The sequence below is a fragment of the Lacerta agilis genome, chromosome 5 (genome assembly GCF_009819535.1).
Source record: "Lacerta agilis isolate rLacAgi1 chromosome 5, rLacAgi1.pri, whole genome shotgun sequence".
Lineage (NCBI taxonomy): Eukaryota > Metazoa > Chordata > Lepidosauria > Squamata > Lacertidae > Lacerta > Lacerta agilis.
In genome coordinates, this window is record NC_046316.1 from 35,433,497 (window position 1) to 35,454,595 (window position 21,099).

General features: G+C 43.4%; 1 protein-coding gene across 1 annotated transcript in view; it reads right to left on the reverse strand.

The window, feature by feature from the left end:
• Positions 1-19,201, reverse strand: part of KNDC1 (kinase non-catalytic C-lobe domain containing 1) — a 69,317-nt gene extending 50,116 nt beyond the window's left edge. The window contains exons 1-3 of the mRNA XM_033149324.1: positions 18,935-19,201; positions 16,532-16,730; positions 12,100-12,158 (exon numbers count right to left, since the gene is read on the reverse strand). Coding sequence (XP_033005215.1) covers positions 12,100-12,158; positions 16,532-16,730; positions 18,935-19,024 — 348 coding nt within the window. The 5' untranslated portion in view covers positions 19,025-19,201. The remainder of the gene's footprint in view (positions 1-12,099; positions 12,159-16,531; positions 16,731-18,934) is intronic.
• Between the last annotated feature and the right edge of the window lie 1,898 nt (positions 19,202-21,099).

Below are 21,099 nucleotides of genomic sequence, written 5' to 3' on the forward strand. Positions count from 1 at the left end.
CTCATTTTAACATCTCTGTCCTCAAGGGGTATATAGCACAGATGCCAGGAGTGTCTCAGAAATGATTTGTAGCTAGAAAGTGTTGATACTTACCTTCTTGCTTGGTTAATGTTTCTTTGACGTTAATGTAAACATTCGTGTATAGTGATATGCCTCTACAGAAAATTCATGAGGAACATGAATGCAAAAATCAGCAGAAACAAGGAAGGAGACAGGATGGGAAAGAAATCAGTTGGAGAGACAGATCAGTCAAAGAAAGGCAAATAATTAAGGTACATAAGGAGTTCAGTGTGCATGTAAAACAAGAGCTGTGGTTTCAAGGTTTTCGATGATGGCAATATTGATGATTGCAGCCTCCCATTCCCTTGGTCTTAAAGCTTTTTGCACAATGATAGAAGTTTGGACCAGAGAATTTTCTGAGCAGAATTTAAACTGCATGGGCAGGTCTGACTCGTTAAAGCAAAGTGCAATTTACACAGAATTGTGTCTATCGTTTTAAAATGTCTATTTTATGACTGCGAAGATACACCTAAAAGATGGGGGTGGGGAGGCTGGAAAATTTCAATACTGAATATTTTGCTGTTGACACACATTTCCAGTGAGAAGGGGCAGGATACATGCCCTGCACTGCTTCTTGCCCTTCCTTCCCTATACCTAACAGACCAGAAAATGGCAGAATTTATTTCACATATTTGCTTTCTTTGCCTTATTTATAGATTGCAAAATTTACTTTTGCACCCGCCAGTACCTTGCCTGTTACTGGCTAACACAATGTTCAGTACACAGGCTTCATAAACTTAAGATATCTGCTGCATCGAACCAGTATATGGGAAACAACCCAGAAGATATTGTCACGAGGAGATAGGGTGGCATGTCTTGGAGTTCTCCCCATATCCTAGCCCCGCCCCAAACTTAACTTATTGATGTGTGGGTGCTCACTTTAAGGAAGGAAAGCATGGATGTTTGACCACAGATGTTGCTAATTAAGATCAAGCTCTCTATAAAAGGCAGGCATTTGGGATGGAAGAGGGAGCCTTGTCACAGACCCAGGGTCAGTTTGTGTGTCCTCGCTAACCATTTGAGGGGGCCCTGGGAGCAGATTGAGGACATGTTGACTTGGGTATGTATGTTTTACTTTCTTCAATAAAGGTATTTTGCTTCACCTTCCACCTGCTTGGTTTATATGCCCTGATATCCCTGGAAAGAACCCCTGCATTTGGCAGAACAACCAGTGATCCATCTAGTCCAGGCATAGGCAAACTCGGCCCTCCAGATGTTTTGGGACTACACCTCCCATCACCCCTAGCTAACAGGACCAGTGGTCAGGGATGGTGGGACTTGTAGTCTCAAAACATCTGGAGGGCCGAGTTTGCCTATGCCTGATCTAGTCTGACACCTGGCTTCCTATAGTAGCTAACCAGATACCCCTGAGAAACCCAGAAGCATGGTGTGGGCAACAGTTCTCTCCCCTGTTGTTTGTCCCTAGCAAAGTGGTTCCAAACCTGGAGGGAAGATATAGCCATCATGGCTAGTAGCCATTCATAGCCATTCAATTGTGAATACATTTGGCTTGCCTGGACTTTCTGACCAGAACATCTTTAAGTGGCTCAACATTAAATGCACCCTGGTGTGATTAAAAAAAAAAGCATAAAAGCACATTTAGATTTGCATTTGTAATGGCCTAGATACATCAGAAAAGCCTAACACACTGAAGCAGCGATCAGTGGTTTATCCAGTTTGAGAAACTTTTAGCCAATCCTTCCAATTTTAGGTTAGTTGCATTACCTACAGAAAATATTTCACCACAACAGCACAACATTCAGTGGAAATTATTTATTTATGCCCCATCCTATCCTGTTGGTTCCAGCACACATACAAAAATTCACTGAAGTAGAAAGCCCTTTGGGGCCATGATAATCTAAGTAATGGGCATAGATGGGTTGAGGAAACTAAGTAGGTCAAAGTGAAAACAAAGTATTTTCTTGTCCTTATCACCCCTCTCCCAAAATACAGCTATCCCATGATGTACACTTCATCATCACTTGATCAATCAATGACTTAAAGCGATGTGCATGAACCAAGCCTCTGTGTTATGAGAGCTGTGATAGCTCATTCAAACATGCGTCACCACATGGTGAGCATACATTTGTGAAACCACTCTCTGTGTGGGTTCTCTTGCATGTGCACACATAGCTCCTTTGCATACATTCCTAACACTATAACTTATAAATCTCAGTAACGGTTTGCCTCACTGCATATCAGATAGGAGGAAGTGTTTCCTGTTAGAGTCGCCACACACCCTGCATTGAAAACATGACCAATGAAAGTAGGAATAAAACACAAAGGTTAGTTTTTGTATGACTTTCCTGCATGCCCGAACTAGGTTGCGCAGGTAAGATTCACCTTCTGTTGTGTGGGCAGGGCAGTCCTTCCCCTTATCTGGCCTATCCCTTGGCAACACCTCCCCAGGCGGGATTGGGCGATTGGCTGAGGTAGGCAGAGACCTCCAGGTATCCAGCCTGGGGAGGGCGAAGCCAGCCCATACTACCAGGAGCCACACTGAGATCCGGGGGGCTGTGCGTGACCACGCAAAGAGCACCCTCGAATTGATGTCGGGAGCGGTCATTGCACCACCATTCTGTGGTGACTTTAGGACACAGATGAGCCACACCCTACATTCTCTTTCCAGGCAGTACTTTACTACCCAGAAGTTTTAGGTTGTGCCTCCTTGGACAAAGGGGAATCTAGTCAGCACTAGGGCCAATATGAGGTTTGAAGCGCCCCACTATTCACTCCCCCCCCCAAATGAAGATAGGGGGGACAGCAGCTACTTCACATGGTACTTCTCCACTGAACAGCAGACTGTGCGTCACAGCATTTCCCCACCACTGCCTGAAGCCCGCTCACCCCTTTAGCTTACTGGGCCAGGCAGAGTCTGAATTAGACGAAATGTCACCTAAAGGGCAAATGATCCATACTGAGCAAACACAATATTAAAAAACAATAATAACCAAATCTATACACTCATATTTTTCTTTGAACATCTAGGGGAGTGAGCAGAATTAGCCTTTTAATGTCACCGCAAAGCAAGCTCACCGACAAGGACCTTGCGGGGTGAGGAAAGGTTTTGTAGATGCTTGAGCTGACTTTTAAAAATGAAAGCTAATGCCAATGTTTAGCAGTAGCCAACATGGCATGGCTTGTATTTATATTAAAGCCTCAAAAGGCAGCACAATTAAATTTGTCCGTTCTGCTGTTAACAATAGTAACGGGGGAGTTTACATAACTAGCTCCCTGTTGAGCCATTCAAATATATAGCAGATTTACAACACCAATTACTTTAACAACATTTCTAATGTATTTCAATTGTGTGAATGCAAGTGATGTTCGCGGCAATGACTACACAACAACTTCCTGCACAGGATCTCTATGTAAAATAATAGCATGGTGTTTGAAGTAGCTATGCCTATTATATATTCCTCTTCCATTATTGCTGTTTTTCCTATTCACAGCCACCGAAGCAACTATCCATTTCAGTTAATACAAAACGAAACAACACATACAGTGTATTGGCTCAGATGCCATTATTTGATTATTCTGTTTAAGGCAGGGGTCTGCAACCTTTAAGACAAAAAGAGCCACTTGGACCCGTTTCCAAAGGAAAAAACAACAACTGGGAGCCGCGGCAAAACCATTGCGACATTTAAAACACTATTTACACCCCCCCCCTTTCTGTACTTCTGTAAACCTTGGGAGCTTCCCATCACCACCCAAAAAACCCTACAAAACAACTTTGGAACAAGAGACATGTTGCTATGCCCTCCTCCTCTGCCTGCTGGAGAAACTGACAAGCCTGGCATCGAAAAGAAAACTTTCTCTTGGATTCGGGGCTTTTCCACAAGCCCCCACTTCCTGCTGATGATCCATGCACGCAGCGACAGGCCTCTTCGCTGGCTTCGCCACCCCCTTCCCCAAATTCAGCAACTCACCCAGTTTTCACAGGCACAGGTAAAAATGGGGCCCCTCTCTACTCCCCCCCTGCATTATCAATACCAAAGGCATTAAAAGGCAGGCCGCCACATACCGAGATACACATGCACGCACCATAGCTGTCAAGTTTCGGATTTGAAAATAAGGGATCAGCACCCTCACCTGTCCCGGGGACAACTTCTCAGGGACAGTCCACGCTGCGGTAATCCCCCCCCCCAGGCTACAAATTAATTTGCGCCAGGGAAGAGCTCTCAGGAAAGAGAAATCAGGGCAGAGAAAAGAAAGCACTTATTCACGCAGCACACGGTTAACCTCTGGAACTCCCTGCCACAGGGAGCAACGATGGGCACCAACTTGGATGGCTTTAGAAAAGGATTATGCCAATTCATGCAGGAGGAGAGGACACTGCAAGCAGGTCCCATTTGTAAAAGAATAAAAACGAAACAATAATAACCTCAATGAACAATTGTGTGCCATCCCAAAGCTTGCCTCCTGCAATTACCAAAAGAAGTTTAATTTCCTCTCCAATCCGTTTTAGAAATTAAGAGAAGTTAAGAGAGCAGCATCTCTTAGAGGTGACATGGGAGAGGAATTCAATTGCCCACTCAGCCACAAAAATCCCCGGAAGGCTGTTGGCCAGTCACTATCTCTCAGCATACCGTACCTCAAAATAGTGTTGTATGGATAAAAGGGGGCGCATGAGAACCATGCTTTTGAACTCCTGAACAACAACAAAATATGGCTCTGAGGTTTCAAAAGCAACTTAAAAAACCCAAACCAGAAGCTTGTTTGTTACAACAAATGAGGAGGAGCAGGATTAAGACTGGGCAGGGAGTATGAAAAGTTTTGAGAGAGCAGAGCAAGAGAGAGATCGATGGTGGGGGAGATGTTTAAGAGAGGAGAGACGAAAAAAGAAACTTTTTTAAAGAATCGGCACTGATCGAGGGAGGACCTCCAGGGTCTTTCCAGCGCTTCTCCCCCCCCCCTGCACACCCTCGCTTTTCTTTTGAAAGGCGTTCCGAATGATTGAAAAAGTAATCACCGTGTCAGTTTCACCTTTTCTCATGCAAAGTGAGTGTCGCAGGGAAGGCTCCTCGGGGAAGGAGGGAGGGGGAACGAGCGAGTGAGCGAAAAGTGTGGAGAGGTGGAATCGTTTGAGGCACAAATCGGAGAGAGACTGGAGGGGAAACGACCCAGTGAGGGAAAGATCCACAGAGGGGGCAGCGATGGGGCTTGAGGAGGGGGACGGGAAGAGAGGAGGAAGGAAACCACCCAGGACTCAAACCATCCGCAAGAAGTCACAACTCCAGCTGATCAACTTCACGCTCTTGCTTCCTCCTCCTCCCGCGGCTCCTCCACCCCCCCCCCCCGGGCAGGCGAGGCGTCTCGCAAAGATCTTACCTCGTGGAGTCGTTGCCTCGTTGAATCCACCAGCCCGCAGCAGCTCCACGGCGGCAGCAGCAGCCAAGCACCTCCTGGACATGTGCCAAGGAGGGAAGCTGCTGCTGCCTGCTGCTGCGCCTGCGCTGGCAGAAACGAGGCACAGCAGCAGCTTCCGGCCAGCTGGAGGGCGGGCTGCCGCCGGCCAGCCGGAGAAGCGGGCAGGCGCGGCGGGCCAGGAGGATGGCGCAGTGGGCGCAGCCCAGGCGCGCCAGGAGCGCAGCGCAGTGCCCTCACCACTCCGCGCCCCAGGCAGCCGCCCCGGAGCCGAAGGAGGAGCGCCTGTTGCGCGCTCACAGTGGCGGGCCGCGGCGGGGACGGCCCCGCTCCGCTCCGCCAACTGCGCTGCCGTCACCGCACCAGGCCCCGCCCCCCGCGCCTCCCCCTCGGCTGCCCCCTCCCCCTCTCTCTCCCCCCTGCAAACTGCCCCTCCATCGCGTGCAGGGCCGGCGCGTCTTCCCTCCGGCCGAGCAGTTCTCAGGCGCAGTGCCCCCACCACTCCGCGCCACCTCCGCGCCCCAGGCAGCCGCCACGGAGCCGCGGCAGGGCCGCGAAAGAGCCGCATGCGGCTCGCGGGCCGCAGGTTCCCGACCCCCGGTTTAAGGAGACTAGAGCAGGAGACTAGTGGTGCCAGATCAATGTGCAGTAGTAGCAGAGGCAGCAGTTGTAGAATGAGTGTGCACAATGGCACCACCACTAGTCGTATCAGCTCTCATGCCACTGTGATGGTGCCACAGTGATTAGAAAAAGATCTTGTCAGCATAGGAGTGTCAGTGGCACTAATAAGTCAAGGTCTGCTGCTGAAATTTTGGCACCATGTAAAATACTAGGCTAGTACACACCTATGTTTCCACATTCTCAGTCTACCACTGATGGCGCAGCAACTTTAAATAATTGAGCCACTACTTAGGATAACTTGGAACCCTAATTTAACGAGGATTTTTTTCAGTGCTTGGTGAGGCATTGGGCAGATGCAGGCATTACCCACATCTTTTGTACATACAAAAGTTTCACTTTTCTTCTTCCCCATCATTTTTTACTACTCAGAATCTGTTTATGTTGATGCATGCATACGTTTCACCAATACCACACATTAGTCTGTAAAGAAGAACATGAGCACACTGTTCCACATTAAATAAAGGGTTCTTAGTTTGGTGAGTATGTAAAGAAAGCCTGAATAACCAGACACACACCATATTCCTTTTTCTACATGTATGGAAACTGTATTAAAGTTCACCCGTTTCAATCAAGATGACAGACTGAACCTTTCAAAACTGCACCCATTTTAATGACTGATTTCAAAACTTTGGTTTCCTATTATTCCCAAGCAATACCACTATAAGGCTTTTGTGTCCTTGATCAATACACTGTGGAGGGAAATATGAAATATTAATGTTCCTCTCCATATATAAGACAACCAAATTAGATGATACATTTAATGCATGAATGGCATCAATGGAAACATCCTTTCCCCGTGACTAATAATGGCAGTGGGGGCAGAAGAGGGGAGGTATTGTGAGGTCCTTAAATCCTTCTCCTAAACTACCCCGGTATTATCTGGAGGTGGGAACTACAATTGTTTCCCTATCTGGGAGATATGCTATCTGGTAGTACTCCTACATCCAGCTGTTGCTACTGACACAGGTATCTTCAGCAGATAGGGGTGTTTTTACAAAATGTTGGTATGACAGCTGCAAAAATATCATAGCCACACAATGGCTCACACATTGGTAACCTCAAGACTGAATTACTATACTGCAATTATTTCCATTTGGAGCTACTTGTGAGATTGGCCCAGAAGCAGCAGCCAGTGCAGAACATGCAGCATACCTCCTGACAGGTACAGTTTATCATCAGCATAAAATATTTTTACTTAGTCTCTACTGGCTACTACTGCTGCTACTAATTTTATTATTTATACCCCGCCCATGCGGCCGGGTCTCCCCAGCCAATCTCTACTGGCTACTAATATGCAAATTTAAGGTATATAAAGCCATAAACAACATGAGCCTAGTTCACTTGCCCTATATATTCCTGCTCAACCACTACAAACAGCAGCAGAGGCACTTTTGACAGTGCTTCACAATGATACAGTGGTGCCTCTGGTTACATACTTAATTCGTTCCGGAGGTCCGTTCTTAACCTGAAACTGTTCTTAACCTGAAGCACCACTTGAGCTAATGGGACCTCCCGCTGCCACTGGGTTAGCGGAGTATGTAACCTGAAGCGTATGTAACCCAAGATACCACTGTACTGGCTCCATGAGTACCAGGAGCTTTCAGTGTGGCAGTACTATTGTTCTGGAGCTCCTTCCCAATGAATACTATGCAAGTGCCCTCTGTATAACCTTCTGTATAAACCTCAGCAGAAATTTCAAAGGGGCTTTTCACAAAGATCTGAGCTTAACCTGAGAATCATTACATAACAAAGGACACAGGTAATGAGTTCTTACATGTCATCCTGAGTCATATCGGCTAGGCATCCTGCTTAAGGGCTACAGCAAAGTTACAAGGGTGTCTCTACCTGACACATATTATTTTGACTATAGTGATCTTGTCTTTACTGAAAGGGACAAGCTTGAGTCTCCTCAGTAAATGCACAAAGGGCACTTGGTTTAATCAAGAGAGGATATGCTTGCCTGGCTGGGATCTATTCACTCTCAAGAGTAGGATTAATGGCCAAACTATAGGCATTGTTTATGTTGGAATTGGCAAGGAGTTCTGGGGATCAATTGGGTGTGTGCAATCTCTTGTCTGTGGTGGCATGGTGGCTTGCACCATAATGGCTTACTCTCTCTGTTTAGCAAATGATCCTTGCTCAGAATAAAGCCAAGGCTGTGGTTCACAAAGGTTGTGCTGCACCACACTGGTGTGGCAGGAGAGGATGGCAAGTGTGGTGGGAAGATTCAAGGACAATCAAATAAACACTTAAAATATTTCAGTGCAGTATAGTATCAAAATATTGTTTTGCATTTGCAGCATATGGATCTTCAAAATGAGAGCAAAGAGCTTCAAGTGATACTGAGGACGGTCGCAGGTGTGATCCAGAGTAACTGTTCAGACAAAGTGCTGGGCAATAGGCTTCTACAGTTCTCCATGACATATTGTTGTGAACTGGGATTGGTTTCAGGGCATGGACACAGTTACAGCTGAAAAAGAGCTACTCAGTGCAAAAAACTGGGTTCATTTACCTTCCTTAAACCTCAATGAACACATCATTTCTATTTTAACTATGTATTTTGTTGCTGTAAACTAAAAAAAAAACACCCAAACATCAGAATTCACATAACTAGCCATGTTGGTTTTGTTTGATGTCCTTGCTGCAACCATCCCTAGTATATGACCCAAAATTCTGACTTGAGTTATGACTTACTGTATTATGTAGCACACGTTTTAGCAAGTGCTTTTCCTAGTGTAACCACCCTTAATTGTATCACCATAATAACATTATGAAGTAATCACAATTATAACACTTAGCAGATTTGGAATGATACTAATTTGCCCAAGACTACTTGAAAAGGGAGAGCATAACATATGAACTTAACTTTGTATCAAGTTTATCAAGAGAATGTTAAAAAGAACTTTCCTGGTACGTTCCAATATTGGGAAAACCACAAGTAATGTGCTTCCCTCCATTTTGTTTCGTTTTCATTTCATTTTTGCAGATGAAGCAACATATTGCACAATGTGCAACTTAAACTTCTTGAATTTTGGAACCTTTGATTCAGCAACCCTATAAGGCAGGATTGAGCACCACTCTTCTTCTGTGAAGTCTTCCCTCACATGAAAATGAAGCTTAAAAACAGCCTCCTGTGCTCTAAAAGCCTAATTGCCTTTTGATGGGAGGCTCTTCAAATATTACTGTGTGAGAGAGGGGGATATATGGGTTTGTATTGTGTGCATGTGTAGGAATGAGTGTGTATGGGCACTACTCATGGGCGTAGCCAGGGTTTTTGTTAGGAGGGGCAGGCTTTTGTTGGAAGGGACAGACTTTTGTTAAGGGAGTCAGAACCTCAGATTTGTATTGATTGGGGGGCAGCTGCCCCCCCTTCCCCTTTGGCTACACCCATGGCAATGCTATTTTTCTAGAAAAAGAGGTGCCAGAACTCACCATGAACACCTCCCTTATTCTCTTTGAATGACAATGGCACCCATGTTCCAGAACCGAATTCGGGCTCAAAAAATCCCTATGAATGGGTACTATACTGTATATGAGAGGGAGAAGAATCCCACCCATTTTTGCATTGACTTGACATACTAGCAACACAGGACACCCAGAAGGTTAGACACAAGTTAATGCAGCTCTTATTAAAAAGTTAAATATGATGGTGAGACCATCACTCTTAGGTAGTCTACTGATTGAAAGAATACCGTACTTTCCCATGTATAAGACTAGGATTTTTTTGTTTAAAAATGAAGCGAAAAAGTGGGGGTCGTATAATAATAATAATAATAATAATAATAATAATAATAATAATAATAATAATAATTTTTATTATTTGTACCCCGCCCATCTGGCTGGGTCTCCCTAGCCACTCTGGGCGGCTTCCATCAAATATTAAAATACATTTAAAATATCACAGTTTAAAAACTTCCCTAAACAGGGCTGCCTTCAGGTATTTTCTGAATGTCAGGTAGTTGTTTATTCCCTTGACCTCTGATGGGAGGGCGTTCCACAGGGCAGGTGCCACTACCGAGAAGGCCCTCTGCCTGGTTCCCTGTAGTTTTGCTTCTCGCAGTGAGGGAACCGACAGAAGGCCCTCGGCACTGGATCGCACTGGGCTGAATGATGGGGGTGGAGACGCTCCTTCAGGTATACAGGACCGAGGCCGTTTATCAACAGATAGTGCACAGGGTTGATGTCTGATTGGTTGCTGCCATGGCTGTCAACAGCTATTAGGCGTGTTATTGGTTGCTGTGTCAAGGGCTGGTGTTGATTGGTTGATACTGCGGCAATTGGGCGGGCAATTTGCAGTTTCTCCCGGTGAGGGGACAGACGCGAGGTGGATTAAGCGACGCGTGTGGGTGAGTGATTTTTGGCATTTCCCCGTAAAAAAAGCTCCACAACTCTGAGCCATCTCCTCCCATTTTCTTAAATTTGAGTCCCCAAAAATAGGGGGTGTCTTATACATGAAAAAGTATGGCATGTCTTTCGAATGAACAGAATAACTGTACCTAAAATAAAGAGGATATAAAACAGCAGCAATATCAGCCACAACTGACCAGGTACCTAATGTTGAAACATATCTGACAAGTTCGTTTTTATTACCAATAAAAGTGTAGTGATACATTTGATGTAGGTTACTGCCCTATAGATTGAAATATCTAAAAGCATAGTTTAAAAGAAACTTAATAATGTGAAATACTGCTTTGCATCCTGCTGATATATAATATTCCAATTGCCAGGATTCATTTACACATTATTTTTAAAACAGAGAAAAATTATGAGGATTTTAATTGAGTTGCTCTATACAATAGCTTTATAAAAATAGATGCTCACATTCACACACTGCTAATTAGACTATTTGAATATAATTCATAACAGAAGCAACAAAACATTGAATATTCTGAACAGGATGTTCAACAAAAATCCACACATTGCAGTTGGTCTGATCAGGGAGGCTAATGAATCAATGGAAACAATTACGCCACTAATTCAGTCAAAAATAAAGAACATTTATGAACTACTAGGCTATAGAGATCAGTTGGTAAGTTCATTATACCAGAAGACTAAATTAACTATTCCATCATGAGTTATTTTTATAGAAAATACCAAGTAAATTTTATAGTTTGCTATAAAATTCAGACACAAAATTAAAAGACGCCTGCTTCTTGGGAGAAAAACGATAACAAACCTAGACAGCATCTTAAAAAGCAGAGACATAACCTTGCCAACAAAGGTCCATATAGTTAAAGCTATGGTTTTCCCAGTAGTGATATATGGAAATGAGTGCTGGACCATAAAGAAGACTAATCGCCGAAGAATTGATGCTTTCAATTATGGTGCTGGAGGAGACTCTTGAGAGTCCCATGGACTGCAAAAAGATCAAACTTATCCATCCTTAAAGAAATCAGCCCTGAGTGCTCACTGGAAGGACAGATCCTGAAGCTGAGGCTCCAATACTTTGGCCACCTCATGAGAAGAGAAGACTCCCTAGAAAAGACCCTGATGTTGGGAAAGATGGCGGGCACAAGGAGAAGGGGATGACAGAGGACGAGATGGTTGGACAGTGTTCTTGAAGCTACCAACATGAGTCTGACCAAACTGCGGGAGGCAGTCGAATACGGGAGTGTCTGGTGTGCTCTGGTCCAACAACAACAACAACAAAATAAAATTCAGAATTAGCCCTTGAACAAATTAAGAAAAATCAGAGTTTAAAGAGCTAGTGCTTAGTGCAAACCACTACTTTTATCTGCCAAACAGTGTTTTGTTTTGTTTCATTTCAGTATATCATAAAAGACTAAGTTCTTGGAAGTCATTGTTAGTACAATTTAAAAAATCTGTACGTGATCCATATTAAAATATGTGGGGGCCAAAATCAAGGGAGGGGGGAACATATAGATTTTCACTTTGGGGAATAATCAGCTCATATTCAAAAATTCAAAATTTTATGGAACTCTTTGTTGTTATAGAAGGGCAAGGTTGTTACATGAAAACTTCATTACTTACCTCAAATGTGTTACCAGTTACATCAATCTCTGGTGGCACAAAGGTACCTTCTGGGTCATCTTTAAAAAGAAGCAGGGATTAAGAAGTTAAAGTAGAGTACATTCAAGTAGAATGTTTCAAGAACAAAATTTTTAAAAATCCTTCCAGTATCTATAGATTCAACAGCTTTTGACTACTGAATTATATAAATGCAGCAATATGCATTGCAAAAAAATCACACAAAATAGATACAATTATTTCCTAATATTTCCTCTTTAAAAATGGCATCGTAAAGGTGTTCTGTATAATTCACTAGTAATTCTATTTAAGAAATTACTAATATCCCAAATAAGAATGATAAAGACATAACTTATCATCACATGTGCCTAATTCAAAAAAACAAACTGCAAACTATTTAATCCTTGTCATGTGTATCTATCTTGAAGGTTAAAAGCCATCAATCCATTTCAAGGATGAAGAAGGCGGCTGACAGACTGATAGATTCTTAACAGACTCCAGATCTTAAGATGCTGACTCTGGGCTCTTCTGGAAGATATTTCTAGCACATTCTGTCTTACAGGGTCAGAGAGACCTTGCATAAAGACAGACATAGGATCTTCCAGTTAATTTATTAGTATCTCCATAGTAAATTATCTCCCCAGCAGGGAAGTGGCACACCTGAGGTACCACACTAGTTCATGGTCTGATCCTAGTCTCCCAACAGCACAACCTCAGAAACAAAGTGTGATCCAAAGTATAAATTTACTCTGTTGGATTTGTTTGATAACACAATACGACCAAAGTAGTATCTACGCTTAAAATTGGAGCTCTATAAACCAGGGAGGGACTCGTTTAGGAAGAAGCATCTACTGTAAGTCTGAACCAAAATATGGAGGCAATTTTCATGAATACTCTTAACTGCATAGGAAGATATCCCCCCCCACCCATTCATAATTTGGGGGGGGGGGAATTATAGTGAAAGAGGATTCAAGTGTTCACCTAGTGACGTAGCCTTATGCCACATAAATCTTAAATTTCCAGTGATAATGATGATGATAACAACAGCGGACAGAAGGAACAAAGGCTGCAAGCAGGTTTGAAAAAGAACTTAACAGTCTCAGTTGCTAAGGGTAAATACACAGCAGGTGGGTAGGTGGGTGGCGACTAATATGGGAGGGGTGTTTCCAGATACCCACTCTTTGCCCTTGGAAGCCTTATAAGCTGCTGCTGCAGGAGAAGGGCTGAGAGCAACATCATGGGAGGGGTGTTTGTAGGAGCGTGGTGAATCTGTGAAACTCCCTTGTTATTTTTACTATTGGATGTTACATGTTGCTCAAGTAATCTTTCCATATTTAGAGTACTGGAATATGGCTGTTTGGTAAATTATTACTTTTGCTGTTGTTTTGCTATGTTAGTACGCTATTATTGTTGTTTTGCTATGTTCTGCAATTGTTACTATGATACTGCTTTTCTACATTATCATGAAATAGTTTTTGTAGTCTTTGTTTGAAATGCGTGTGTTTCTTTGTTGCAAGCCGCTTTGAGCACGATTTTTGTGTGTGGAAAAGCACCCTACAAACAAAATGAATGAAACATTTCTAGGTGCAAAACTGAAATGGGTGAATATTCCACCTAGGAACAGTAGCAAGTGCAACACTAGAGCAGTTTGTTATCAGCAGGTTAAATTTAGGGTGAAATGGACAAATCAAGACAGAGACATCTCCTTTTAAACAAAAACATCCATGGAGCAGTGCTTGAGGATTTCAGACTTGCTCAGTTCATGCTTTAACACATCACTCAATTGAGGCTACTGAATCATTGGAGAGAGGACACCATCAGTGCAATGCTATCCACAAATTATGTTCTCTTGTCATTTCAACAATTACATCAGAGCTAAATGCAACCTAGAAAGACATCATCAATGAACTTGAGAAGAGAACTGGAGATTTAGAAATTCTGACATGGTTGTTAAACAAATTAATCTTTTTTTTTTTAAGAAAGAGAGAAAGCAGAGAACAAATAGGTAGTAACAAACTTGCTGAAGATCTCAAAGGCTTCAGCACTGAGTAAATCAGTTCAATTTGTTTAGCTTCAGTTCCTACCAACTACTATCAAAAAGTCTAAGACAGTCTATCTTTCACATTACAAGAAATTTCAAAACAGAATTCTGGTTGTATGCAAGCAAGGCCCCTTAGAATGTAAAGGTGCTGGACAGCTGTTTCGATGACCATATAGCTATTTAGGCATGTGTAAGTTCTGACAAATCAGAAATGACAATCTGAAATCCTCTCCATGCTAAGCTTTTCATCAAATGCAAAGTCCAAGAATGGGCAAAAAGAAAAATTAAGACTGATGTCTTAATTCAGGGTCTCCAGGATATTTATTCAGCTGTCTTAGAATTAGTGAGGAAGTTGTACCTGGACAAATAAGAAAAACAAATGTGGTAGAAGGAGGCCTTAACTTTACAGGGGGGAAAGCAAAAATGGGACAAGTCCATCCTACATTTCTCACACTTGCCTCAGATGTGGAAACTTCAGATAAGACTAAACCAACAACCAACACCATATCCCTGCACTAATTTTATGCTGAGTATAGAATCAAAGAATCATAGAGGCCATCCAGTCCAACCCCCTGCCAAGCAGGAAACACCATCAAAGCATTCCTGACAGATGGCTGTCAAGTAAGGATGCTACCTCTTCCTCCTACCCACCCATCTCAGAGATCCTCATATATAAAATGGCACCTCAGCGAGAGAGGTTATATCTCTGTTCTAAAGGAGTTGGGGACCTGTGGTCCTTCCAACATTGTTGGGATTCCAACTCCCAATAGCCTCAGCCAATATAGCCAATGGTTAGGGATAATGGAAGTTGGTTGCCAACAATATCAAAACAGCACAGGTTCCTCACCTGCAAGCCTAACCATGTCTACTCAGAAGTAAGTCCCACTGAATTCGTTAGGGCTTACTTCCCAAGTAACCAGCACCAGGATGGCAGCCTTGGTTGCCAGGAGTCCTGAAACATTTAGAGAACACCTCTGATGACAGAGTAGACATATTTGCCCCCACTGCATATTTACTACAATGAGTTTTGAGATGCTGCTAGACAGATAATAAAGACACGCTGAAGCCATTAAATCTTGTATTGCAAGCTGCTAGACCCAACTTAAAGGTGCTTGAAAAAATACAAGACATGAAAATAAAACCAATGAGCTAATATAGTACAGCTTGACAGACAGTATGAAAAATTTACCAGTACATAAGCAAAGTTATATGCCCCATTTATCTTGTGTCACATAACCTGAGAAAGCCACTTCCTTAGAAATTACTGTTACTTGCCCAAGGCAGGTTGTTAATTTCAAGGCTGGCATAGTTACCCAGAATAAAAGGCAATACATCTTGCATCTGTGATGGAGCCCTCAACTCTACTTCTGACTTGCCCATCTGCACAAGGCCTCAGAAGAGTAGCAGTTGACTCTGATGTTCCTCCTCTTCCTTAGTACCAAGCAGACAGGTTCCGGAGATCCATCCTTCCTCCAGTTTACAGGCAGCTCCCCACGTCACATTCATTTTTAACCCCATCTCTTCATATTTGCAAAGAGTCCCTGCCTCCGAAACAGAGTATATTCTCTGTTGCTGGCTGGATGAGCATTTCAGGCCACAATTATATTAACAGAACATTCCCAATTCCTCTCACATACTGGAGAACCATGTCTGCCCATCACCTCCACTTCCTCATAGATTTCCTCTTGCCACATCGGAAGGATTAAATATTACCCAGCTTTGCATCCAGCCTTGTTGTTTACATCCAGGCTTCTTCATCGCAATGTTTAGAAATACTGAGGCAAGGCAACATTACTCTGATCATCTTAGCCAATAGTAGTTCAGCATACAGATTAATGGAATATGGGGATAGTTTGGAATTTTATTCTTAGCCATCATTATTTCCAACAAGTACGAGACCAATTCACTGGAGGAAGGGGACAGTAAGTTGCGTAAGGCTTTAACCTATTGTTGGTTAATTATTATTTTTTGCCAATGCCAGCTACATCAGTTTTTACTAGGGCATCTCACCCTCAGTCCCTCACATCCTCTCCTAGTTGTAAGACTCTCTTTAGATTTAAAGCACATTCAGCCAAGTGTATGGCAGCAATCATCATGTAGATCCTTTGGAAGATATTGATTAGCCCAATGAATCGAATCTAAAAGCTTATTAAAATTTGAATTGGAAACCTTTGTTCAACACTGTAACGACTAAATGAACATACAGTATTAGTTGATATATCCTAATTTAGCTTTACGTGGGCTGACACTCATCCTTGCATTAAGAAATTACAGTTTCCAATCTAATTAAAATCCATGTACAAGTCTGATGGAGAGAATATAATGTTTCACTACATTCTCTCAGCGTGAGTTTTTGCACTTTGCAACGAATTGCCTAGGAGCATAAATACTTACCACTGATCTGCTCCATGAAGCATACATTGCCATTGGTGTTAAAAGCCAAAGTGTCAGGAGTAATGCAAAGTGTCTGGAAGATTGCAGAATGGGCAATGCTCTTCAGAGATTGGCTACACTCCAAGCAAACAGCCCAGATATCTTCCTCAGTGAGACAGCTATCCCGCAGTGACAATACATCAGCAAGAGACACGTTCTCCTGCCAAGACATGAATTCATAAATTACTCCACATTTTTTGACATTACTTGTAGCCAATTGTGTCAAATATAATCTATAATACACAAACCCAACATGTTTCCAGCAAGTTTAAGGCTTTCTAGGACAAAAGATCTAGAAGGCACTTGTCTCTTTCACACAGTGCACTTTTATGGTGACTTCCAGTTGTTCCATTCCTCTCCTGTTCCTCTTAATTCTCCCCCCTACTGTCTGTAGCACTCTTTTTCTCTAGTTGAAGCTGTCTACAGATTCCAAAACGTATTTCATCTGGAACAGTTGCTAAGGCGATTGTCAATGACATAGCACAGGGCTTGTGGGGCACAGCTATGAATGAGCAGCACAGGAAAAATGAAATAATTCCATCTCCTTCCCTTCCCCCAAATAGCTTGTTACTAATGAAAAATGCATGGAATTAACATAAATCCAAGATGAGATATGTGTGTATTTATTTACTCATCTATGGTGCCAAAAGAAAATGAGACACATTTATAAAAAAATTTTTAAACCTTTCCTATACTGTACATCCAAAGGTTCATGGGGGAGGGGGTTAATACTGCTACTATCACCTCACCTACTTTATGTTAATATCCAGTATTAACTTGATTGGTGCTCACAACTGTTACAGTATTTTACTACTCAATATAAGAAGTTCCAAAGTAGCTGTTTGTGACATTGCATGTACTTTGTCAACAAAAAATACTTCCTTATGAGCAAGCTAATGAACAGGTTTATCACTTGATTCCCCCCACCCCCCAAAAAAATGCATGTGTGTTTTTTTCTAGGAAGTTGAAAATTTAAATAATTCTCACACTGACATTCATTTTTCAAAGTTGCCTTTTGACATTTCTGGGTAAATACTTAGGGCAGTATCCAAAGCCAATATATTAAGCTTACTCTTCTCTGCTCCCCAAAATGATTTTGCTCCATTAAAGCAAAATCTTTAACTAATGAGCAAAGCAAAACCAAAGAATGCCTTGATCTGAATGAAAACCCACCTACTTCCAGTACAAGTGGAAGACCGCATTTACATTCCTATGTGCTTTTTTTGGCACATGTCTAGAGTTTGATGATCAGATCTTGTTGCACTAAAGGCCTTTCGTGGAAAGTAATAATATTGGCACTTTACTGAAGTATCTAAAATTCAGTTTCTCAAAGCACATGCCTTTGTATTAATACAGACTGGTAACATACACAGAAGGTAATTCAGCACACTTTAAAAAATGAAATTAGGCTTAGAATCATAGAGTTGGAAGGGACTCTGAGGATCATCTATTCCAACCCCCTGCAATGGAGGAAAACACCTGCAACCTTGGCATTATCAGCACCATGCTCTAACCAGCTGAGCTATCTTCCATGACTTTGGAAAGATACCAATGTTTCAAACTGACCCTAAACACCGGCACACTCCAGCAGTGTAAGACCCACTGACTTCTGAGAGTTAAGTTTCTGCTTATTTCTCCCACTAAAATCATTGGGATCAAGGGGGCAGCTGACTTTATGGGATTCAGCCCCCTTTGTTTAGAGGTCAGGAGTCATCCTCTATGTTTAGGTAGCAGCCAGGGATTTCAACGAGGCTTTTTCAGAACAAGATCTACTGTACTACCTACATTGAGGGATTAAACCTCCTTGATTCATTCTCTGTGTTTACTTAGCAACCATTGACTTCAATGAGGCTTAAAAAAACCCAAGCATGTTAGGACTGCAGCCTCTCTTTACCTACTTTTAAAAACTTGTTTAATAGATCTCCTTTGCAACTGACTGTAGGAAAGGTTCACTTTTTGTGCTTTTGTTTTCTAAAAGGGATGTGGGTGGGGTAGTTTTCACTGAAAAGTGGACTAGGCTCAGCCAGTCGCCTTTATGGGGCAATTATGACCAGTTGCTGCTGCCTATTCCCCGAAGGGTTAATAGCGGCCAACGGTTGCCAGACCATGGAAATGTGGTTCCTAGGTTACATTCCCACAACACGGGAGGGCAATAACCGCAGGTCAACCAAAGCCCATTATCCCCGGAGTGGCCTAGCAGGGGCGATTCCACCCTCCGGCCCGAGACAAGCGCCACACAGAAAGCAGCCGAGCGGGGAGGGAAGGCGCGCAGCCTCCGCGCGCGCAGCAGGTGCAGGCGACCGTCCAGGGCAAGTTTGCGCGCGGCGCCCGGGCTGTTCTGTCCTCGACTTGGGCCACGCTCACCTCGTCCTCCGAGAGCGCAGACAAAGGCTCGAAGTCGCAGCACGCCTCGTCCTCCGCCTGCTGCTGCTGCTCCTCGGCAAAGTCGCCCATGGCTGCTTGCGCGCCTGTCCGCCCGAGGAGAGGCCAGTCTAAAGGACCAGAGCTTCGTCGCTCCTGACGCAGCGCGCCCCGAAGTCAAGTCTGCGCCGCGAGGCTTCCATGGAGAAGGGCTGCCCTGTGGCTCCGCTCGAACTTTCTTCTGGTCTTTCTGCGTGTGTCTGTGTCGCCACCTTCTCAGCCGCGCCGAGTTTGCAGCTCGGAGCCGCCGCCTCCCCGCCCTGTCCGACGAGAGAGCCGGCGGAGGAGACGAGCGCCCAGGGCAACAGACGCTGCTTCGCGCCTCGCCTTCGCCCACCGGGCGACGCCCCGCCTCTCTCCGGCCCGAGAGAAACACACGCCCTCCCTCCCTTGGGATCGATTTGGAACGAAAGGAGGAAACGAAGAAGTGGGCGTTTTGTTTTTAAAGGAGAGGGAACGCCACTTTCTAAAGCCCACTTTCTAAAGCTCAGAAGGCGCTGTACTTGGGCTACAATCCTAGATGCATGCGCTAGAGACGAAGGCTGCAATCCTGCTATTTGAGGCAACCTAGGTTGGAGTCCAAAATCTGTACAATACTAGGGATTAAGGTCCTATACAATCACCCTGTTATCTAAGGCAGTTTGGGCTGCAATCCTAAATATACGTACTAGGAACTGAAGCTGCAATCCTATACCTGGCTATTAAAAAAACACAGAAGCGCGAGCTTAGATAGGCATGCATGAGATTGCGCTCCGTTGAACATTCAAGGGGGTTTAGTTTCTGGATAAAATTGCCTACAGTTGCACTGATAAGGACTGAATTATGTCCATACAAGTCTGGTCTTGCCCTTAGGCAGAGAGAGGCTGGAGCTTCAGGGAGCCAATTCGGGTGTCAAGAAAGGGTAATTGTTATTAAATTTATCTTTCCTCTTGGCTTTAATGATGTGAGGTTTATTTGTCTAAGTTTTTGGGGGGGAAGAAGAAGAAGAAGAAGAAGAAGAAGAAGAAGAAGAAGAAGAAGAAGAAGAAGAAGAAGAGTTTGGATTTGATATCCCGCTTTCCCCCCATTCTTAACCCAATAAATGAATGAATGTCAGAATCTAGCTAATATTTTCCTAGTCATCCTGCAGGGCATTAAAATAAAGTTCTGGGTTTCTTGCATGCCTGTTTTATTTCAGCATGAAGTCTGATGCAAATATGTACCCTAAGGTATAAGGTGTTAATAGGCAAGTTGCAACATTGTAGTGAGGCATGCTTTCTGTAAAAGATCTGGTTGCAGCCTGCAAGGGAAGCTCTACAGGTACAGTATTCTTAAATGTAAAAGAAGCAGCAGCAGCAGCAGCAGCAGGGAAGCCAAGCAACAGCTCAATTTTTGCACCTACCGGTACCTGTGCCCTTTCCAGAGCCAACCTCATCACTGGCTAGGTATGCCCCTGGAATCTTGCATTGCTTTTGGAGATTGGGGTGGTATGTAACCAACAACAATTTTCATTGCTCGGGAGGGACAGATACTTGCTGGATTTGCCAAATTGGTGTTTCAGCAGCAACATGTCTTGGGCAAACAATGCTGAGCTTTCCTAGACTTCAAACCAAACTTCACCAGATGCACAAGAAATAGACTCCCTTCAAAAAGGAAAAGAAAATAAATAAAGTCACTCCGCACTAAATACGAGTTAAACTTCTAAAGGGCTATTGGGGCCACTGTGGAGAAATAAGAACAGTAAAAAGTAAACACATTTTTGTTGTTGTTCTGGTTTCTGCATAGTGACTGGAATAATATTACAGTGGTACCTCGGTTTACAAACTTAATCCATTCCGGAAGTCCGTTCTTAAACCAAATCCATTCTTAAACTGAGACGTGCTTTCCCTAATGAGGTCTCCCGCTGCCAGTGCCCTTCCACCATTCAGCTTCCGTTCTTAGACCAAGGTAAAGTTTGCAAACCGGGACACTATTTCCAGTTTTGCAGAGTTCGTAAACCGAATAGTTCGTAAACAGGGCTGTTCTTAAACCGAGGTACCACTGTATTCTGACAGTTCAGTCCAATGTGAGTCTATGCAAAAAGGAAGTGTGTTTAGGATTCCATTGTATGGAAGAGTAAAACACAGCCC